Source organism: Zootoca vivipara, chromosome 16 (assembly GCF_963506605.1).
Source record: "Zootoca vivipara chromosome 16, rZooViv1.1, whole genome shotgun sequence".
Taxonomy (NCBI): Eukaryota; Metazoa; Chordata; class Lepidosauria; order Squamata; family Lacertidae; genus Zootoca; species Zootoca vivipara.
Window position 1 is genome coordinate 21,487,147 of NC_083291.1, and position 16,146 is coordinate 21,503,292.

At 45.0% G+C, this 16,146-nt stretch overlaps 1 protein-coding gene across 6 annotated transcripts; it reads left to right on the forward strand.

Moving 5' to 3' along the window:
- The first annotated feature begins 348 nt into the window (after window positions 1–348).
- Window positions 349–15,368, forward strand: PPP1R3B (protein phosphatase 1 regulatory subunit 3B). Of its 6 annotated transcripts, none has more exons than XM_035140904.2 (4): window positions 463–601; window positions 1,838–1,938; window positions 3,288–3,417; window positions 11,081–15,368. In XM_035140904.2, the coding sequence occupies exon 4, from the start codon at window positions 11,112–11,114 to the stop codon at window positions 11,970–11,972; it is 861 nt and encodes a 286-aa protein (XP_034996795.1). In that variant the 5' UTR covers window positions 463–601; window positions 1,838–1,938; window positions 3,288–3,417; window positions 11,081–11,111; the 3' UTR covers window positions 11,973–15,368. The 6 variants fall into 6 exon arrangements, with proteins under 6 accessions (XP_034996792.1, XP_034996795.1, XP_034996793.1 ...); XM_035140905.2 differs by lacking the exon at window positions 463–601 and adding an exon at window positions 844–1,163; XM_035140902.2 differs by lacking the exon at window positions 3,288–3,417.
- The last annotated feature ends 778 nt before the right edge of the window (window positions 15,369–16,146 follow it).

Genomic DNA, 16,146 nt, shown 5'->3' on the forward strand with positions numbered 1-16,146 from the left:
AAACCACAGTTCCCAGGATTCTTGTTGTGCGTCCAGTTGGGAAAAGGAAATGCGCTCTTCAACGTCTGTTGTGCTTATTAGGAAAAGGGAGGCCTTGGGCACCAAAGAGCAACGCCTCCGTCTGAGAGAAGGCCTTAAAACGCGCGCGGGCCTGGGGTGGAAGTGGGCCCCGCTTGGCACAGGCTGTTCTGCTCCATCCCATTCCCAGCCCCCCGTGCACTACAGATGCGCTTTATCACTTGCCGGGGCTGCTGCCGCCGCTCCCTCCCCGCCAGCCTGGCGTCCACGCGCCATCCTCCTGGTCTCTCACGGGGAAGCTGCGCCGCCATTGGCTGGCGGAGGGCGGGTTAAGAGGCCGTCCATTGGCCGCGCCGCTGCTTCCTCCCCTGCCGGGGCTGCTGGCCGCCGAACAGGTCGCTCTTAAGGGAGCGGAGGGGGCGCTCGCTTCGCGTGCGCGCTGGAACCGAATGTCCCCGGCCGAGCAAGGCAGGCAGGCAGGCGGGTGGGCAGGGCGCATCCGCGCAGTGCAGGGGACCCGAATTGGACAGCTTGTGAAACTGCTGCAAGCACGGGAAGCCGGTGCGCGGCCCTGCGGCTCCAGGTATGGGGTGGGGCGGGGAAAATGCGGCGAACCAGGTGTCCAGGAAGGACACAAACACTCTCTCTCTTTGTCCAGCGGTTGCTTCCGAGGTCGGCCCCCAAGCGAGCCATGTCAGGAATGCATTTTTTTAAAAAATAATCCTATGCAGAGAAGGGACTTGGTTTCCGCGTAACCGTGCGCAGGAATGGGCTGCGGCGGTCCTATGCGCGCTTGCCTGGTGGTGGGTGTGCGCGCGCGCGAGGGAGGGTGGGTGTGGATTCCGAGGAAGCGCAAATAGGCTTGCGCGCAACTTGGAAGAGAGCAAGTCCCGTTGAAATCGGGGCCACAAGGAAGCATCTCTTCAGCTCTTGAGCTGGATCCAGCCTTGCAGCTCCCTGAGCCGCGAAAAGAGAGAGAATCCCCCGAGGCTAAAGCTCTGCGCACCTGGCGAGGCAGCTATGAAAGCGGGGAGTGGGACTCTGCTTTGTTGTGTGCTCTTTGTTTTCCGCTTTTGATTCAGTCCTTAAAAAAAAAAACCACGGGGAATGAAAGCGCCGAGCTTGCTTTCACAGTGGAGGTAAAGGTGAGTCGTCGTGGAACAAAAGCGGCCTTGGAAGGCGCGAACCTGGAGTCTCTTTCGACCTCCCTCTCAGGATTTCCTTTTATAGGGTAGAGATGACCCGATCTGACAACAGCTTGCCTTATCAGGTCGCATGAGTCATGCCTGAGAGGACCTTTAAAATTTAAACCGGGGCTGTGAATGGTTTATCTTCGAAGAGGCGCACCTGCCGGAGATAATTTCTGTAGCAAAGGTTGTTTTTCTTTTTTAAAAAAATGGTGCAGATTGGCTTACAATATTTTATAATGCCTGCTTTTGCCTGAAGCCACTGCGACTAGAAACTTTGGAAAACAAGAAGGTGCCGTTTGTCCCCTGCTTTGAGATTATCGAAAGCCTTCCAACACTTAATGCTCAGAAGTCCTATTGAATTCAGCAGGGCTTTCAAGTTTGCCTAGGAATTTAGCCTGCAATCTTACCTCTAGACACATTTCCTCTCTGAATCCACTCCTGTGTGAAGAAGGTGTGCAAGGGGGTGTGTGAATATGAATATGATATAGGTACCTCTGCCTATATCTTTGATCTCTGTAGAACTTGGAAGGTGGTTGCCTTGTTGGCATGAATGTAAAGGAGGAGGAAGGGGTGGGGCCTGGCATTAGTTTTGGAGTTCTGCTAACCCTGCCTTGTCCTGCTGTTTCCAGGCAATGAATCTATAGCGCTTGTGCCTTGTGAAATCTGGGTGCACCTCCAGCCCAGATCATCTTGCAGCATCTTTACAGCTAACCACCTCTGTCCTTATGAGGTATGTAAAACAGAATACTATTATAATTTTATTTTATTTGCGCACAGGAGGAACCTTTTCAGTATCCATTTTCTCGCTTTTCTAAGCTCATTTAACAGCACAGTTTTGTAGCGCCTACTGAAAAGTAAGCAGGCCCCTGTTGAATTCAATCAGGTATACTTACAGGTTGAATGGGTTTAGGATTGCAGGCTGTAAAAGCCATTGCAGGGTCAGGGATAGACTTGAACAATATTGGTAGCAGTTACAGGTAGGTAGCCGTGTTGGTCTGAGTCGAAGCAAAATAAAAAAAATCCTTCAGTAGCACCTTCAAGACCAACTAAGTTTTTATTTTGGTATGATCTGAAGAAGTGTACATGCACACGAAAGCTCATACCAAAATAAAAACTTAGTTGGTCTTTAAGGTGCTACTGAAGGAATTTTTTAAATATTGGTAGTCATGAATTGCCCCCAAATAATTTTGAGGGTTATACTCTGCTGAGAACTTTGATAATCCCTACTTCTAGAAGTACAGTTCCCTGGGAAAAAGAAGCAATTATTGTACCAATTGTTGTACCAAAAAGAAGCAATTTGTGTACCAATTTGAGCCTCAAATAGACCAGCACCTTCTCCTCAAGCTGTGCAACCAAAGGCAGATAGAAGAGAACAGGACCTGAGTGCAATAGTAATCTCCTGACTTGCGGTTCTCAATCAACAACTGTTATATAGTGGAGGTAGAGCACAAGCTACCGTGTTTAGTAGCCATTGATAGCCTATGCATGGTGGGACATTTCTACCTTGTAAACCAGTGTTTCTCAACTTTTTTTGGGCCAAGGCACACTTGTTCCATGAAAAAAATCACGAGGCACACCACCATGAAAAAAGTTAAAAAATTTAACTCTGTGCCGCCCTATATTGTCTATATAATTATGAATGTAAGAAACACTTGCCAATTGCTGTGTTGGTTGCAATCTCCTGTAATAAGGCTTCACAAGCCGCTGATTTCTCTGCCAGCACAATCCTTTGCTCAGCAAGTTTCAGGTTGAGCTCATCCAGCCAGCTTCTTTAAGTTTGTCTAAAACCACCCTCCCGTAGTGGTGGCTGTTGAGAGCTGCGCTCGCTCCGCGTCATGACCCGGCCAGCTTCCTTTCCGGCGGGTCAGCGCAGATTATTGGCGGCCGCCAGGCACGTGACAATGCAAATCGCCCTTCTCGTCGCCGCACGTCGCGGCACACCAGCCAGCGTCACTAGTGTGCCGCGGAACAGCGGTTGAGAAACGCTGTTGTAAACCACACATCGGATCAGGCTCCACATCTGGAGTATGCTTATGTCCCATTTGGATGATGGTACAGTTTCAGAAACTCTTGTTTCAGATATCTAGGAGGGTGGCTTCTGTTCTCTGGGTTGGGGCGTTTCTGATGGAGCACAGACAGACTCAAAGGCTTCATCATGCTCATACATAGAAAGAGTGCACAGGAGACTGGAGCAAAACCCACATCCTACGTAAGTTGGCTAGATCAGGGGTTCCCAACAAAATTTTCTCGAGGACCCCTCATCGAGCCGCTATTGTGACAAGGACCCCCATTAATTCCTAATCCTAAAATTAAAAAGTGAGAGCCAAATTAAGAGTCTTTTTATATTTTATATTTATATGTTTTTTACAGTTACAACAGAGTATTCCATCAGTATATAGTTAGTTTTAATTTTCAGTTCTTAATGAGATGAACCACTTTTTAACCAACGGTCCAGTTTTAACTATGCGAACTGTAGCTTCCGCGAAAAACAACGCTTTGTTTACAAACACTACTGTTTTGCAAAGAGGCAGTGCGCGCCAGGGAGGAGGGAGGGGAATGGAGAAGACAGGGTACTTGCGCAGTAGCGCACAGATGAAGCCGACGCGCGCAAAGCATCTTGGGGAGGTGAGCGTTAGTAGAATGCGTGCGCTGCCTCTTTGCAAAACAGTAGTGTTTGTAAAGCACCACCTAACGGCATACAGCAGAACTACCCTGTTTCTCATATTTTAAGACATACCCATAAAATAAGCCATAGCAGGATTTTAAGCATTCAAGGAATATAAGCCATACCCCGAAAATAAGACATAGTGATAGGCGCAGCAGCAATGCCAGCCGTGGCAGGAGGAGGAGGAAAAAAATAAGACATCCCTTGAAAATAAGCCATAGTGGTTTTTTTTGAGGAAAAAATAAATATAAGACATGTCTTATAATATGAGAAACACGGTACTGCCTCTATCTAATTCTAGTTTTGCGCTAGACTCTGCTCATGCAGGAAGCGGCCAAAGCAAAAAATCTGTTATCATACGAAATATATTTAATATATTTTTTATTCTAATAGCATCTTGAGGACCCCTCTGGCATAGCTCGCGGACCCCTGGGGGTCCCCGGACCACCTGTTGGGAACCACTGGGCTAGATGAAAAGGAGGACGGGGCTCCTTCAGTTTCAATAGCTGTGTAGAGCAGGGAATTTCAGCAGGTGTGGAGTTGTTGTGCAGCCTGCAGTGCCTGTGCCTCTAAGGTTATAGAAAAATGAGCAGTTGCCTCTGCATCATAAAGGACATGGACAAATGGATTTGCAGTAAGTGATGAAGGTGAGAATAAGCAGAAGTCTGGTGGCTGGGTCAGATTAAGGTCATTCAGGAAACATTTTTTTTCTAAATTGGAGAAATAAGTCTGCTGTCATTTCATTAACAGCAAAAAAGGAATGAAAACAAATGAACCTGATTTTGGCTCTCCTGATATTGTTGAAAGCACTATGGTAGCTCCTAATATTGTTTGCATTTTTTTATATAGTTTGAAGCAGTGATAAGATTGTATAAAAATGGCCTTCCTTAGACAGACAAAGATCCATCCAGTTTAGTTTCACGTTTTAAACAGTGGCCAGCCTTAGGGAACTCTCAGTCAGTTGACTACTTTCCCTGTTGGTCTTTTTATGCAATATCTGGTATTCAGATAGATATATACTGCCTCTGAATGTGGCAGTTTCATGTAGCTATTTCGGGCTTGGACTAGATGGTATCCCTTCCAATTGATTCTATATGATGATAGCTATTGGTTAATCTATTCTTACTGAATCTGTGAAGTCCATTTTGAAAGTACTCTTAAGTGCTATCATGAATTAAGCTTGCACAGTTATAATATTTGCTAAACTAGGACTGCTAGAGCGGGCCTTAATTTTGGTGTCATTCAAAGTGATTTTAATTAAAAAAACCTGACCATGCTAATGTGCTACCATCTCTTTTTATATACATTTATATGCTTTCCTTCGATGGAGTTAAGGGCAGTATACATAACAATCCATATTTAAATATTTAAATGCCTGCGTTTTGAAACATGGACTTGTACAGTGAACCCCTGACTAATATGGCTGGTTTCAGATTTTGACTTCCTTTAGGTGTGAAAATCTCAGCAAACTCAGCACTAATACCGTCCCATAGGAAGCTTTGTACAGTACTTGTGACGCTCAACAGAAATCTCTCAAGGGTTTTATCCTTCCAAAGCTTGAATTGCAGCAATACCTTCACCGCTTCATCTGGGAGTTACTTGTGTAACAAAGCATTTTGCTTAGCCTTGTTAATGAGTAGGATGTGAAATTGGGCATATACGGTATTGGGAAATAGATGCAAAACTAGCATGCTAGCTCTGACTTAGTTTGGAGAGAGTATTTAAGAAAATCAGGCCTATCTTGCCAGCCAACTTTGTAACTGCAGTTCGGGCGTGACACTTGAATTCCAGCAAAAAAAATTGTCTATTTGCAAATAGGCGAGAGGCCAAAACTGACTTCTTTCCCCAACATCTGCCAAACTAGATTCCAAACAGGGAATTTCTGATGTTGTGGTTCTTCCTTGTTAGACATCAACCTTACTCATTCAATGAGGGTTTCGTTTTGACATACAGTTCCTGAAATCATGCAGCAGGTGACTTTTTGAACAAAAGAAAATCTGTCTTTTAGGATTTCAAATTTGTCAGAACTGTGATGAGTTCTTAGAAAGCTGGATCTATCTAGCTAAATATTTACCCTGACTGGAAGCAGCTTTGCAGACTCTGAGGCAGAGGGCATTCTCATTCTTACCTGGAAATGCCAGGGACCAAACCTTTCACATGCAAAGCATATGCTCTGCCACCCTTTTAAGAGTTGTGAGGAAGGAATTGTCCCCGTAGGGGTTGACTGGTGTTTTGTCAGGGGGTATCTGGGACCCAGGTGGCGCTGTGGTTAAACCACTGAGCCTAGGGCTTGCTGATCAGAAGGTCGGCGGTTCGAATCCCTGTGACGGGGTGAGCTCCCGTTGCTCGGTCCCAGCTCCTGCCAACCTAGCAGTTCGAAAGCACGTCAAAATGCAAGTAGATAAATAGGAACCGCTACAGCGGGAAGGTAAACAGCGTTTCCATGTGCTGCTCTGGTTTGCCAGAAGCGGCTTTGTCATGCTGGCCACATGACCTGGAAGCTATATGCCGGCTCCCTTGGCCAATAATGCGAGATGAGCGCGCAACCCCAGAGTCGGTCACGACTGGACCTAATGGTCAGGGGTCCCTTTACCTTTATCTGCATGACAACAAAACTGCTAATACCTGGCACCCTGATAACACATGGATCTGAATAGATGGCAAGGTCTGGCACATTGTCTCTCGAACAAAGAAAAAGTCTTGTGGCACTTTAAAGACTTAACACATTTATTACTGCATAAGCATCCCTGGATTGTGGTCCACTTCATCAGATGCATGAAGTGGGTGCAAAACAGTTTTTGGGTGGGGAATGAAATGCAGCAAAGGTTGCACAGTGGTAATTATGCACTTAATGGTGGTATTGGTAATTCACAGAAACAGCTGCTGGTTGCACAGGCATCCTGGCACTGATAAGCCAGTTCACATAAATCATGTCCTAAAAATCAGGTTCAGTCCATAAAATAATGGCAGTACAAATGCTTGAACTTCTTAATGCAATCTCCCTACAAAGTTCCTTTATCACCACCATCGTAAACTTTATTGCACTAGCCAAAGGCCATGGTGTCATCTGATTACTTCATCTTGAGTAGCTCTTCCCATTCAGGTGGTTTGATGTATTGCAGTTCAGTAGTTTCATGTTACAGTCCCCCTCTGTTGAAGTTCCTTGGAGTAGTTCATCCCATTTTGATAGGCTTTGAGTTAAGTGGATTTTCTTATAGTCAAGAGGAATTTCAGAACATGATGGCTGTCAAACTTGGTTATCTTTAGAGAACCATTTCTACATTGGCATGTCTGCTGAGGGACCTTTGAGCATCTGCTGTATGTTGCAGAGGATTCTGGACAATGTTCTGGAGAAGAACATGCTGTTTGTGTTGGGTATTCATGTACCGCCAAACCCACCCAGCACTCTCTATCTGCTCCACCTTGCAGGAGAACTTGAGTACAGTCAAACCTCGGTTTGCGACCACCTCCGTTTGCGACTGCTTCGGTTGCCGACCACCGCGGACCCGGAAGTGTTTACATCCGAGTTCCGCAGCGCTCGGATACGCAGAAGCGATCTGCACAGCGTGCGCAGAAGTGCTCTATCGATGCTTCACGCACGCACAGAAGCGTGCATCGCGGAGCAACTGATTCGGGGAGTGACTGGCTCCGCGGAATGGATTGCGGTCGCAAACCGAGGTATGACTGTAGTGGCTGGCAAGTTGCCTTTAGGCAGCTTGTCTGCCATTAGTCATCTTCTCAATGAGAAGCTTCTTGTTTCTAAGGTTCCAAAAATGCTGTTAGAAAACTGCCTCCTAAAGAAATATACACAGTAGTTGTATAGGTAACCCTTGCTCCACAGTGTTATGGTATATTTGGGCTTTACTCTGAGACAAAGTTGTGAAAGGTAGCTAGACAGTATAAGGCTGAGCAGGAACAGAGACTGGTTTGCTTATCCACAAAATGGGTGTTGTCTCATGTTTGTCAGATATAATTTTATCTGTTGGCTGAATCAGTGTGCACTTTAGTCAGAATTGCATATATGGGGAGAGCTTCCTATTTGCAATAATCTGGAATGATAAATTAGCAAAATTGGTTTTTTTAAAAAAATGTGCAGGGACTTCTGTGGTTAACTGCCAAACTTAAATTTGTTCAGCTTAAGTTATCGCCCATTGCTTCCCATTTTTACCTGTAGTTTGTTTTCTAGACTAGGAATGGTGAGTGAGCCTGTGGACCTTCAGATGTTGCTGGACTACATCTCCCATCATCCCTAGCTAGCAGGACCCAGTGGTCAGGGATGATGGGAATTGTAGTCCATAAACAGGTGGATACCCAAGTTTGGGAAACACTGATCTGGAGGGTCACAGACTTCTCACCCCTGCTTTAGACTACTACCTTCTTATTTCAGTGTTTTTCTGTTATAAGCTGGCAATATTGAAACTTGGTCACTGAGAAAATTTGTGTGTGGGTGCATAAACTGAATGGAAACCTAGAGACAGTTTATTGCAAACCCATAACTCAGGCTTCCGGACTTTGCACCCTCCAAATATCCTGGACTACAGCAACCAGTCTCAAATAGCATGTTCAGTGGTCAGGATTACGGGAGTTATCGCTCCAACAGGGTCTGGAGGGGGAACCGTGTTAGGAAAAGCTGACAAGTGCATGGCACTATCCTGCGCCATAGATTCTAGTCTTCCAACCCAAGATTCACACTCATTTGAGGTACAGAATATTTGAAACTGGTCAAATGTGAAACTTGGCACTAAGCATCACCTAGCTAATTCATTATTATTCAATTAGGCCTAGGAAGTGGTAGCATGCATAGCAGGAAATACATTACTTTCCAGTCTGTCTTTATGTTTGTGGTGGTTCTTTTAACCCTTTTTGTCACTCATACATGGATTTGGGCCATTTCTTCAAACTGTTACAAGAAGTTCAAATTCGTGAAGTGTCTCAATATTGGTTTGGTCGCTGACCGAACTTGCTAATGCTGGTTCCGGTCGCATGTCTGTTGCGGCTTCCTTTCCAGCAATTGAATTCAATAGAGTCTGTCACTGCTGCTTAATCAGCTTGCCACTTCCTGTTTCTGCACTCCCAAGGAAAGTTTCCAGTACTCATGGGCGGGGCAAATTTGCTGCATAAAGAAGCCTTATTAGAGACAGTGCACAAGTTGCACTTCATTCAGCTGCCTGAACCAATCCGTGCAATTTCAGATTGCAATGTGGTTTCCATCCAGCAACTTCTGGGTTCCTGGGTGAGCATGGTGATGAATGTGCCCCTGTGTTTGCTTTTGAGAATGCTTTTCAAGTGAGACTTGGTACAGCAGTGTTTCTCCACCTTGGGTCTCCAGGTGGTTTTGAACGACAGTTCCCATCACCCCTGACCACTGGTCCTGCTCGCTAAAGATGATGGGAGTTGTAGTCCAAAAACAGCTGGAGACCCAAGTTTGGGAAACACCGTTTAGAGGAAGAGTTGTTCCTCAATCAGACTGCTTAAAATAAATATAAAATATTATATTTCTGGGGTTGTCTGGTGTAGAGGAGGACGAGGGCTGATAATTGTGTTTCATGTGAAGCAGAAGACTGTTAGGATGGAGCAGAAATCTGAACTATGGATCTTCTGTGTTGAAATTCTGCATTGGAATCGCTGCATCTGAAATTGCTGCATATTTCTACATGATGGGAGGAGCACCCTTGTTAAATTAGTACACTTTTCATCAACATGGTTTGGTTGAAATTTTAAAAAAGAATATTCAAATTGATGACAGTGGTACCTTGGTTTTCAAACGTAATCCGTTCCGGAACACCATTCGAGTTCTGAAACGTTCGAAAACCGAGGCGCCAAGGGCGGTCTGCAAATTTAATTGAGAAAATTGAGGAACACTCAGCGGAAGCCATTCGACTTCTGAGGTGCTTCGGAAACGGAAGCATTTACTTCCGGGTTTTTGGCGTTCGAAAACCGAAACGTTTGTCAATGGAGACGTTCGAAAACCAAGGTAGCACTGTAATTTAAACAATGTTTTAAATTGTCACGGGGGGTGATGTCGGAAATGTGATTTGAATCCAGTTTTCTGTGTTTGATAATTTGCATTCTTCTGAACATATATCCAAGCCAGCTGATTGCAAAAGCATTCAAAATCTGTTGATTTGCAGGAATGCAAATTGGAATGCTTTTCATTATGCAACCCACATACCTCTTCCATTACATAATTTTAAATCTGCATGAGGCAGTTGTGGAATTTCTGTTTCTCTGTACCAAGGATGTTGGCCAAGATCACTTACTTGGTGACTAAGGCTACCATCCTGGGTGCACGTACGTTGGAGCAAGCTGATTGAACTTTGTAGGACTTTCTTCTGAATCAGCATGCTTTGGATTGCTCTGCATGCGAGGGCCATGGATCCAGGCATTTTAAAACTCTATTTAAGGTTTTTGAATTTTTTAGGCTAAATCTCCCATCAAAACGAAATGCACAACGCCATCAAGCTAAAGATATACATCGTGAATGTGGCAAACACATTTTGCAAAGATGGGTGTATCATGGAGAACTGGGATTTGTTCTGGAATGCTGTTGAAAACTAGAACCTAGGGCAGGGGTCAGCAAACTTTTTCAGCAGGGGGCCGGTCCACTGTCCTTCAGACCTTGTGGGGGGCCGGACTATATATATATATATAAAATGAACGAATTCCTATGCCCCACAAATAACCCAGAGATGCATTTTAAATAAAAGGACACATTCTTCTCATGTAAAAACACCAGGCAGGCCCCACAAATAACCCAGAGATGCATTTTAAATAAAAGGACACATTCTACTCATGTAAAAACATGCTGATTCCCAGACTGTCCACGGGCCGGATTTGGAAGGTGATTGGGCCGCATCCAGCCCCCGGGCCTTAGTTTGGTGACCCCTGACCTAGGGTCACCCAATGAAGCTGAATTTTGGGAGATTACGGACACCTAAGAGGCAGTATCACTTTAAACAGCTCATAGTTAAATGATGGCGTACAGTACCATATAATGTATTGATGTGGGAGAATGCCATTGTGGTCACATCCTGTTTGTGGCTATCCCATAAGCACCTGTGGGAGCAGAATGCTGGACTAAATAGGCCTAGTCAGATCCAGTAGGACTCTCCTTGCATATAAAACCTTGCTTTTGTAGCTGCGTGAGATGTGAAATGGCCCCTCTGATTATTGATCAGTTTTTGTTTTCTTCCATCTTCTTCTTCAGAATATTGGACTCCTTTCCTCACAAGCCCACAATGGCAGTGGATGTAGCCATGCAGGTCTACCTGCGCACGCCCTACTTGCGAAGGGAGAGTTTTGCCTGCAAAATTGCTCCGAAGCAGAAGATGCCTTTGCGGCCTTGCATCCATTTGCACAGCAACACCGAGCTGAACGGACTGGGGGAGGAAGTCAAAGCTCTGCAGAGCAACCGGGTGAAAAAGAGGGTTTCCTTTGCGGACAGCAGGGGCCTGTCTCTCACGGTCGTTAAAGTGTTCTCCCAGTTTGATGAGCCCTTGGAGATCCCGTTTAATATCACGGAACTAATAGACAATATTGTGGGCCTGACGACCGTGGACAGAGACGACTTTGTCTTGGATTTCATACAGCCTTCTGCAGATTATTTGGACTTCCGGAATCGCCTCCAGGCCGACTACGTCTGCCTTGAAAACTGCATGCTGAAAGATAAAGCCATCGTCGGCACCGTGAAAGTCAGGAATCTTGCATTTGAGAAGGCTGTGAAGATCCGGATGACATTTGACACCTGGAAAACCTTCACAGACTACCCGTGCCAGTATGTTAAGGACACATATGCGGGTTCAGATAAGGACACGTTCTCCTTCGAGGTCAGCTTGCCGGAGAGAGTTCAACCCCACGAAAGGATAGAGTTTGCTGTGTGTTATGAGTGTGATGGCAAGGTATACTGGGACAGCAACAAAGGCCTCAACTACAGGATCATACGGTCCGAACTCAAATCTGCCCGGGAGATTTCTCAGCCGCAGGGTGGACCCGGGTTTGGGATTGCTTTTGACCAGTTTGGAAGCCCCCGGTGTTCCTACGGCCTGTTTCCTGAATGGCCCAGCTACACAGGGTATGAGAAACGCGGGCCTTATTACTGAATGAAAGATCTGGGCTCTGTATTTGCAAACATCCTCTGCTCAGCAAACGCCTGGGAGTTTGCTGCCAGGGGGCGATTGAGAAAGGAGGCTCGCATGGTTTAGAGTTGGCAGAAACTGAAACTAAAGGACTTGTGAAACTTCTGACTGCAGATGGTTTTTAAAAACAGATGCTCTTAGCATCATCCTGGATGTAATGAATTTAAACAGCTAGAAAAGGGGAGATCTCTTTGCTGTCTTAAGACTAATGCTGCCAAGTCTCCCAAGTCCAGTTCAGCTTTCACTGCTTCAGTCCAAGCAGTTCTGCTTACATGCCTTGAGCTTCACCACAGTATTGTAAGCCGTCCAGAGAAAGGTTTGCCTAGCTTCACCTGTTGAACTATGGAACCCTGCTGGGGTACACATCTCCAAAAAGCTATTCCATGTTTGACAAGGAACTAGGGAGAGAATATCCAGCCTTGTGAGGGAGCTATGCTAGCATCTTCCCTTATCTACTTTGTCCGATCTGGAAGAGACCAAGGCGTTCAAATAGAAGTGGCTGTAATTTTAGCTTGTATTATGACTCTGCTCCCTTCCATTTTAGGAAATGCCTTCATTTGTGGGAAGATGCCAGGGCGCTTGCTCACTGTTCTGCCTCTTTTTTTGACAAGAACAGTATGTTTTAAGTTCTTCTCAATGGCTGAGGCAGGAGCGTCTTTTGGGAGGTCATTGGTGTTACAATCTCGTAGCCCCTGAGCCAAATGTGTGTGTTAGCGTAGGTTGAGGGGCTGCGATCTTATTAATGTACCTTGAACAACTACTTTGGGTTGGCTGCAAAGAGTAAAAATATCTATTTTTTTATGAACACGTAACTTTTCATATGACCATTTTATTTAAATGTATTTCTTTTGAGCCCGGAATAGTTGTCTGGTTAAATAACTGTTTTGTTTTACTACTTCCCCATCCCCATTAATTTTTATAAAATTGAGTGTTACTGACAAAATCAAATAAAGGTTATCGACTTGTATGAGGAATATTCGTTATGTTCAGTGCAACATCCCAGCCCCATTGCTCACTCACAGGAGGAGGAGGGACTGTACATCGGTGATAACAGCATGTGTTCTCTGCATGCAAAAAAGCCCAGGTTTAAACCCTGGGATTTCTGGGTAGGACATGGAGTAGGAGGCAGTTTTGCGTGTTCCTGTAGGCTAGGAAAGGAGAGTGGATACAGGGCAGGAGGAAGCAAAGGCCTTCTCTATAAGCCAAAAAGAAAAAAAAAGATTTGGGTTGTTAATTTCCACACTAGCTTCACAGTACATAGCTACAGCAGACAGCCATGTTTCATGGTCCATTGGGGACTGTTAGATCCAAGCCCCTACGTTGTGACTTGAACACTAAATAAAGCCATTTAGCTTCCCTCCACCCTTTGTACTGTGTAATCCCAGCTCACAAGAGCTTTTGACTGCTGCAAGGGAATTCAACCCAAACACATGAGACAAACGAATCTGCGGAGTATTGCGGCTCAGTCGTGGAGCAAACTGAGTTATGCCAGCTCTACCCAAGTGCCCAAGTGTGGGGTTACAGTGAGGCGGACTGAAAGTTAATTTTGTTACGTGAGCTATAGCTCCATAATCTGCTGGTGAAATATTGCAAGACTCTTGGGTCACATTTCTCAGTGCCCAGCTACCTAACCCTACTGGTTCCTCTTGCATTCTGTTATATAAAACTGCCCAGATCATCTTGAATTGTAAAGTACATGCATCCATACAATGCTGTGTGCTTTAGGTTGGCACGCAATAGAAGAACTTTGTATTGGAATGTCCATTTGCTGTTCCAGTATGGGAAAGGGTCCTAATTTATGTGCCACTAATAGCCTCTTAAAAATCCTGAAAAGCTGGCACATCCCTCATCTAACTCAGTAGGAGTTGTGTCATTTCCCACTTGTTCAGTCTGCACAGACAGAACCTGAATTCCTACTTGGAACTGTGCTTATAAGCATCTGCATGTTGCAAATGTCAGATTTAAGTACCCAGGTGGTCTCGGATGCTAGTGCTTTTAAAACAAAAAATCTACTCCCCCCACAAAGAGTAGAAAATAATCTGCTAGGGTAACTTGGTCTGAGTCTGGCTTCCTAAGAGTTGGTGCTTATCTAGCCAGCAACCCACCTTCTCCATTACTAACCCAGAATGGAAGGAGCGGCTTCCGTAGCACTGGGATGTTCTGGGGAGAAGCGGGAGTGGTTGAATCTGCTCCAATGTCTTCATTTATTCTCTTCGGTTACGGAAAAAGCGATCCAGCTCACTGCTATGGTTGCGATAGCTTTAACAAAGTGATAGAAGGAAAGGATTTATTTCCCAGCAATGAAAACCGTAACGAAACACGGCTGCTCCTGGCATAAAATAGTGCACTTCCTACAATTCTTCCAAGTGCAGAAATGTGAACAAAGTTAATTGAGCCTGTTGTAACATAAAGGGCTTACTAATGCGTATGGGCGAAAAATAGTTAAAATACAACCTTGGGATTGCAACTAGTAAGATTACAAGAGCCTGCATTAAATGGCTTCATCTTTTACGGAACAGTTTCTACCAGATACTTAAATTCCTCATGGGAAAATAATGCTGTTTTTGCACTTTACTTTTGAGTAGATATCATCCGTGGAAAAACCAGCAAAATCACAAACGGTTGGTTTTTTTTTCCAGAACTGCCCCTAGATGTTCAGCAAGGTGTTTTGAATTAAGTAGGAAAGTATAAGAGTGAGGCTTAATCTTACAGGCCTCTAGTCATAAGCTTACAGATTAAATACCTGCTTGTTTGATCCACTACATGTAAAACCTACATACTGGGGCCATGTGTAGGAACTGGACCAAGGACTGAAGTAAATGGGGAAAGAAGTGCAGGGTATTGGAACTGAGGAGCTCCAGCAAGATCTCTACATAAATCCATCAGACTGTTGAAAAAGTCAGGATCCAATTTCTTCCATAAAGCTGAACTCCCAAGGGCTTAAATTACTTCAGGACAGTACATTCTTGTAAATAATAATGTGTAGCTAGATGGGTGGGGACTTCACTGGCTCTGCTAAAGGTGTCTGTAAGTAACTTGCCAGGCAAGCAGCTGGAGACAAGACTGTGAAATGGAAACTAGGAACGGTTCTTCCAAACAACACCTTTCATTTCAACTCTTCCCCTGCCATTTTGTTTTTAAAGTCATCTTCCTGGCTTCCTAGTTTCAATTGCCATTTTGAATGTAACTGAGGAATTGTCGTCCTCGGTTTTATGCTTCAGTGCCTTGCATGTTTTTAATATTTTGTACACAACTGAAAAAATGCACTTTACAATCACAATGGATTTGTTTTCTGTAGTGTTGTCTGTAATATCACAATGCTTTTGTTTTTATCTTGAATAAAAGAAAATGTTACAAGGAGACTTTGCATTTTGTGACGTGAGAGCTCGGTGGTAAAACATACCTAAGAATTAAATCTGGAGGCTTTAAAAATTGCGTGGGAGGAAGAGAAAAAATGGAGGGCTTGTGCCAGATGCAAATTTAAGGATGAGCATAGTCACACTGTTGTAAAAAGTGGGAACCAGGATTTGCCTCATGCTTCCATTATTAACTGTAAAAAGGTCATGTTGAAGCTACTATACTGCAGGACATAAGGGAAGCTGCTCTGCCTCAGTAATAAAGAACAGTGATAGAGAACAGGCAACCCCCCCCCACCCAGGAAGAGCGATTGACTATTAAACCACTCTGAGAACTGCAGGTTTGTGAAAGGAATGGGTGTATCCTAATAACACACGGGTTATTAGACACGGGTGGCGCTGTGGGTTAAACCACTGAGCCTAGGGCTTGCTGATCAGAAGGTCAGTGGTTCAAATCCCTGTGACGGGGTGAGCTCCCGTTGCTTGGTCCCAGCTCCTGCCAACCTAGCAGTTCGAAAGCACGTCAAAATGCAAGTAGATAAATAGGAACCGCTAGAGCGGGAAGGTAAACGGCGTTTCCATGTGCTGCTCTGGTTTGCCAGAAGCGGCTTTGTCATGCTGGCCACATGATCTGGAAACTATACGCCGGCTCCCTCGGCCAATAATGCGAGATGAGCGCGCAGCCCCAGAGTCGGTCACGACTGGACCTAATGGTCAGGGGTCCCTTTACCTTTATACCTAAAGAAGGAATAGGTAACTCCTGGCCTCTTGGCTAAATCTGG

What these genes read in the sequence shown, in the direction of transcription:
- PPP1R3B (XM_035140901.2), top strand. Translation starts at nt 468, where the DNA reads ATGTCCCCGGCCGAGCAAGGCAGGCAGGCAGGCGGGTGGGCAGGGCGC. An exon ending in GCGCGGCCCTGCGGCTCCAG is followed by an intron (nt 602 to 11,080) that starts GTATGGGGTGGG and finishes CTTCTTCTTCAG; the next exon opens with AATATTGGACTCCTTTCCTC.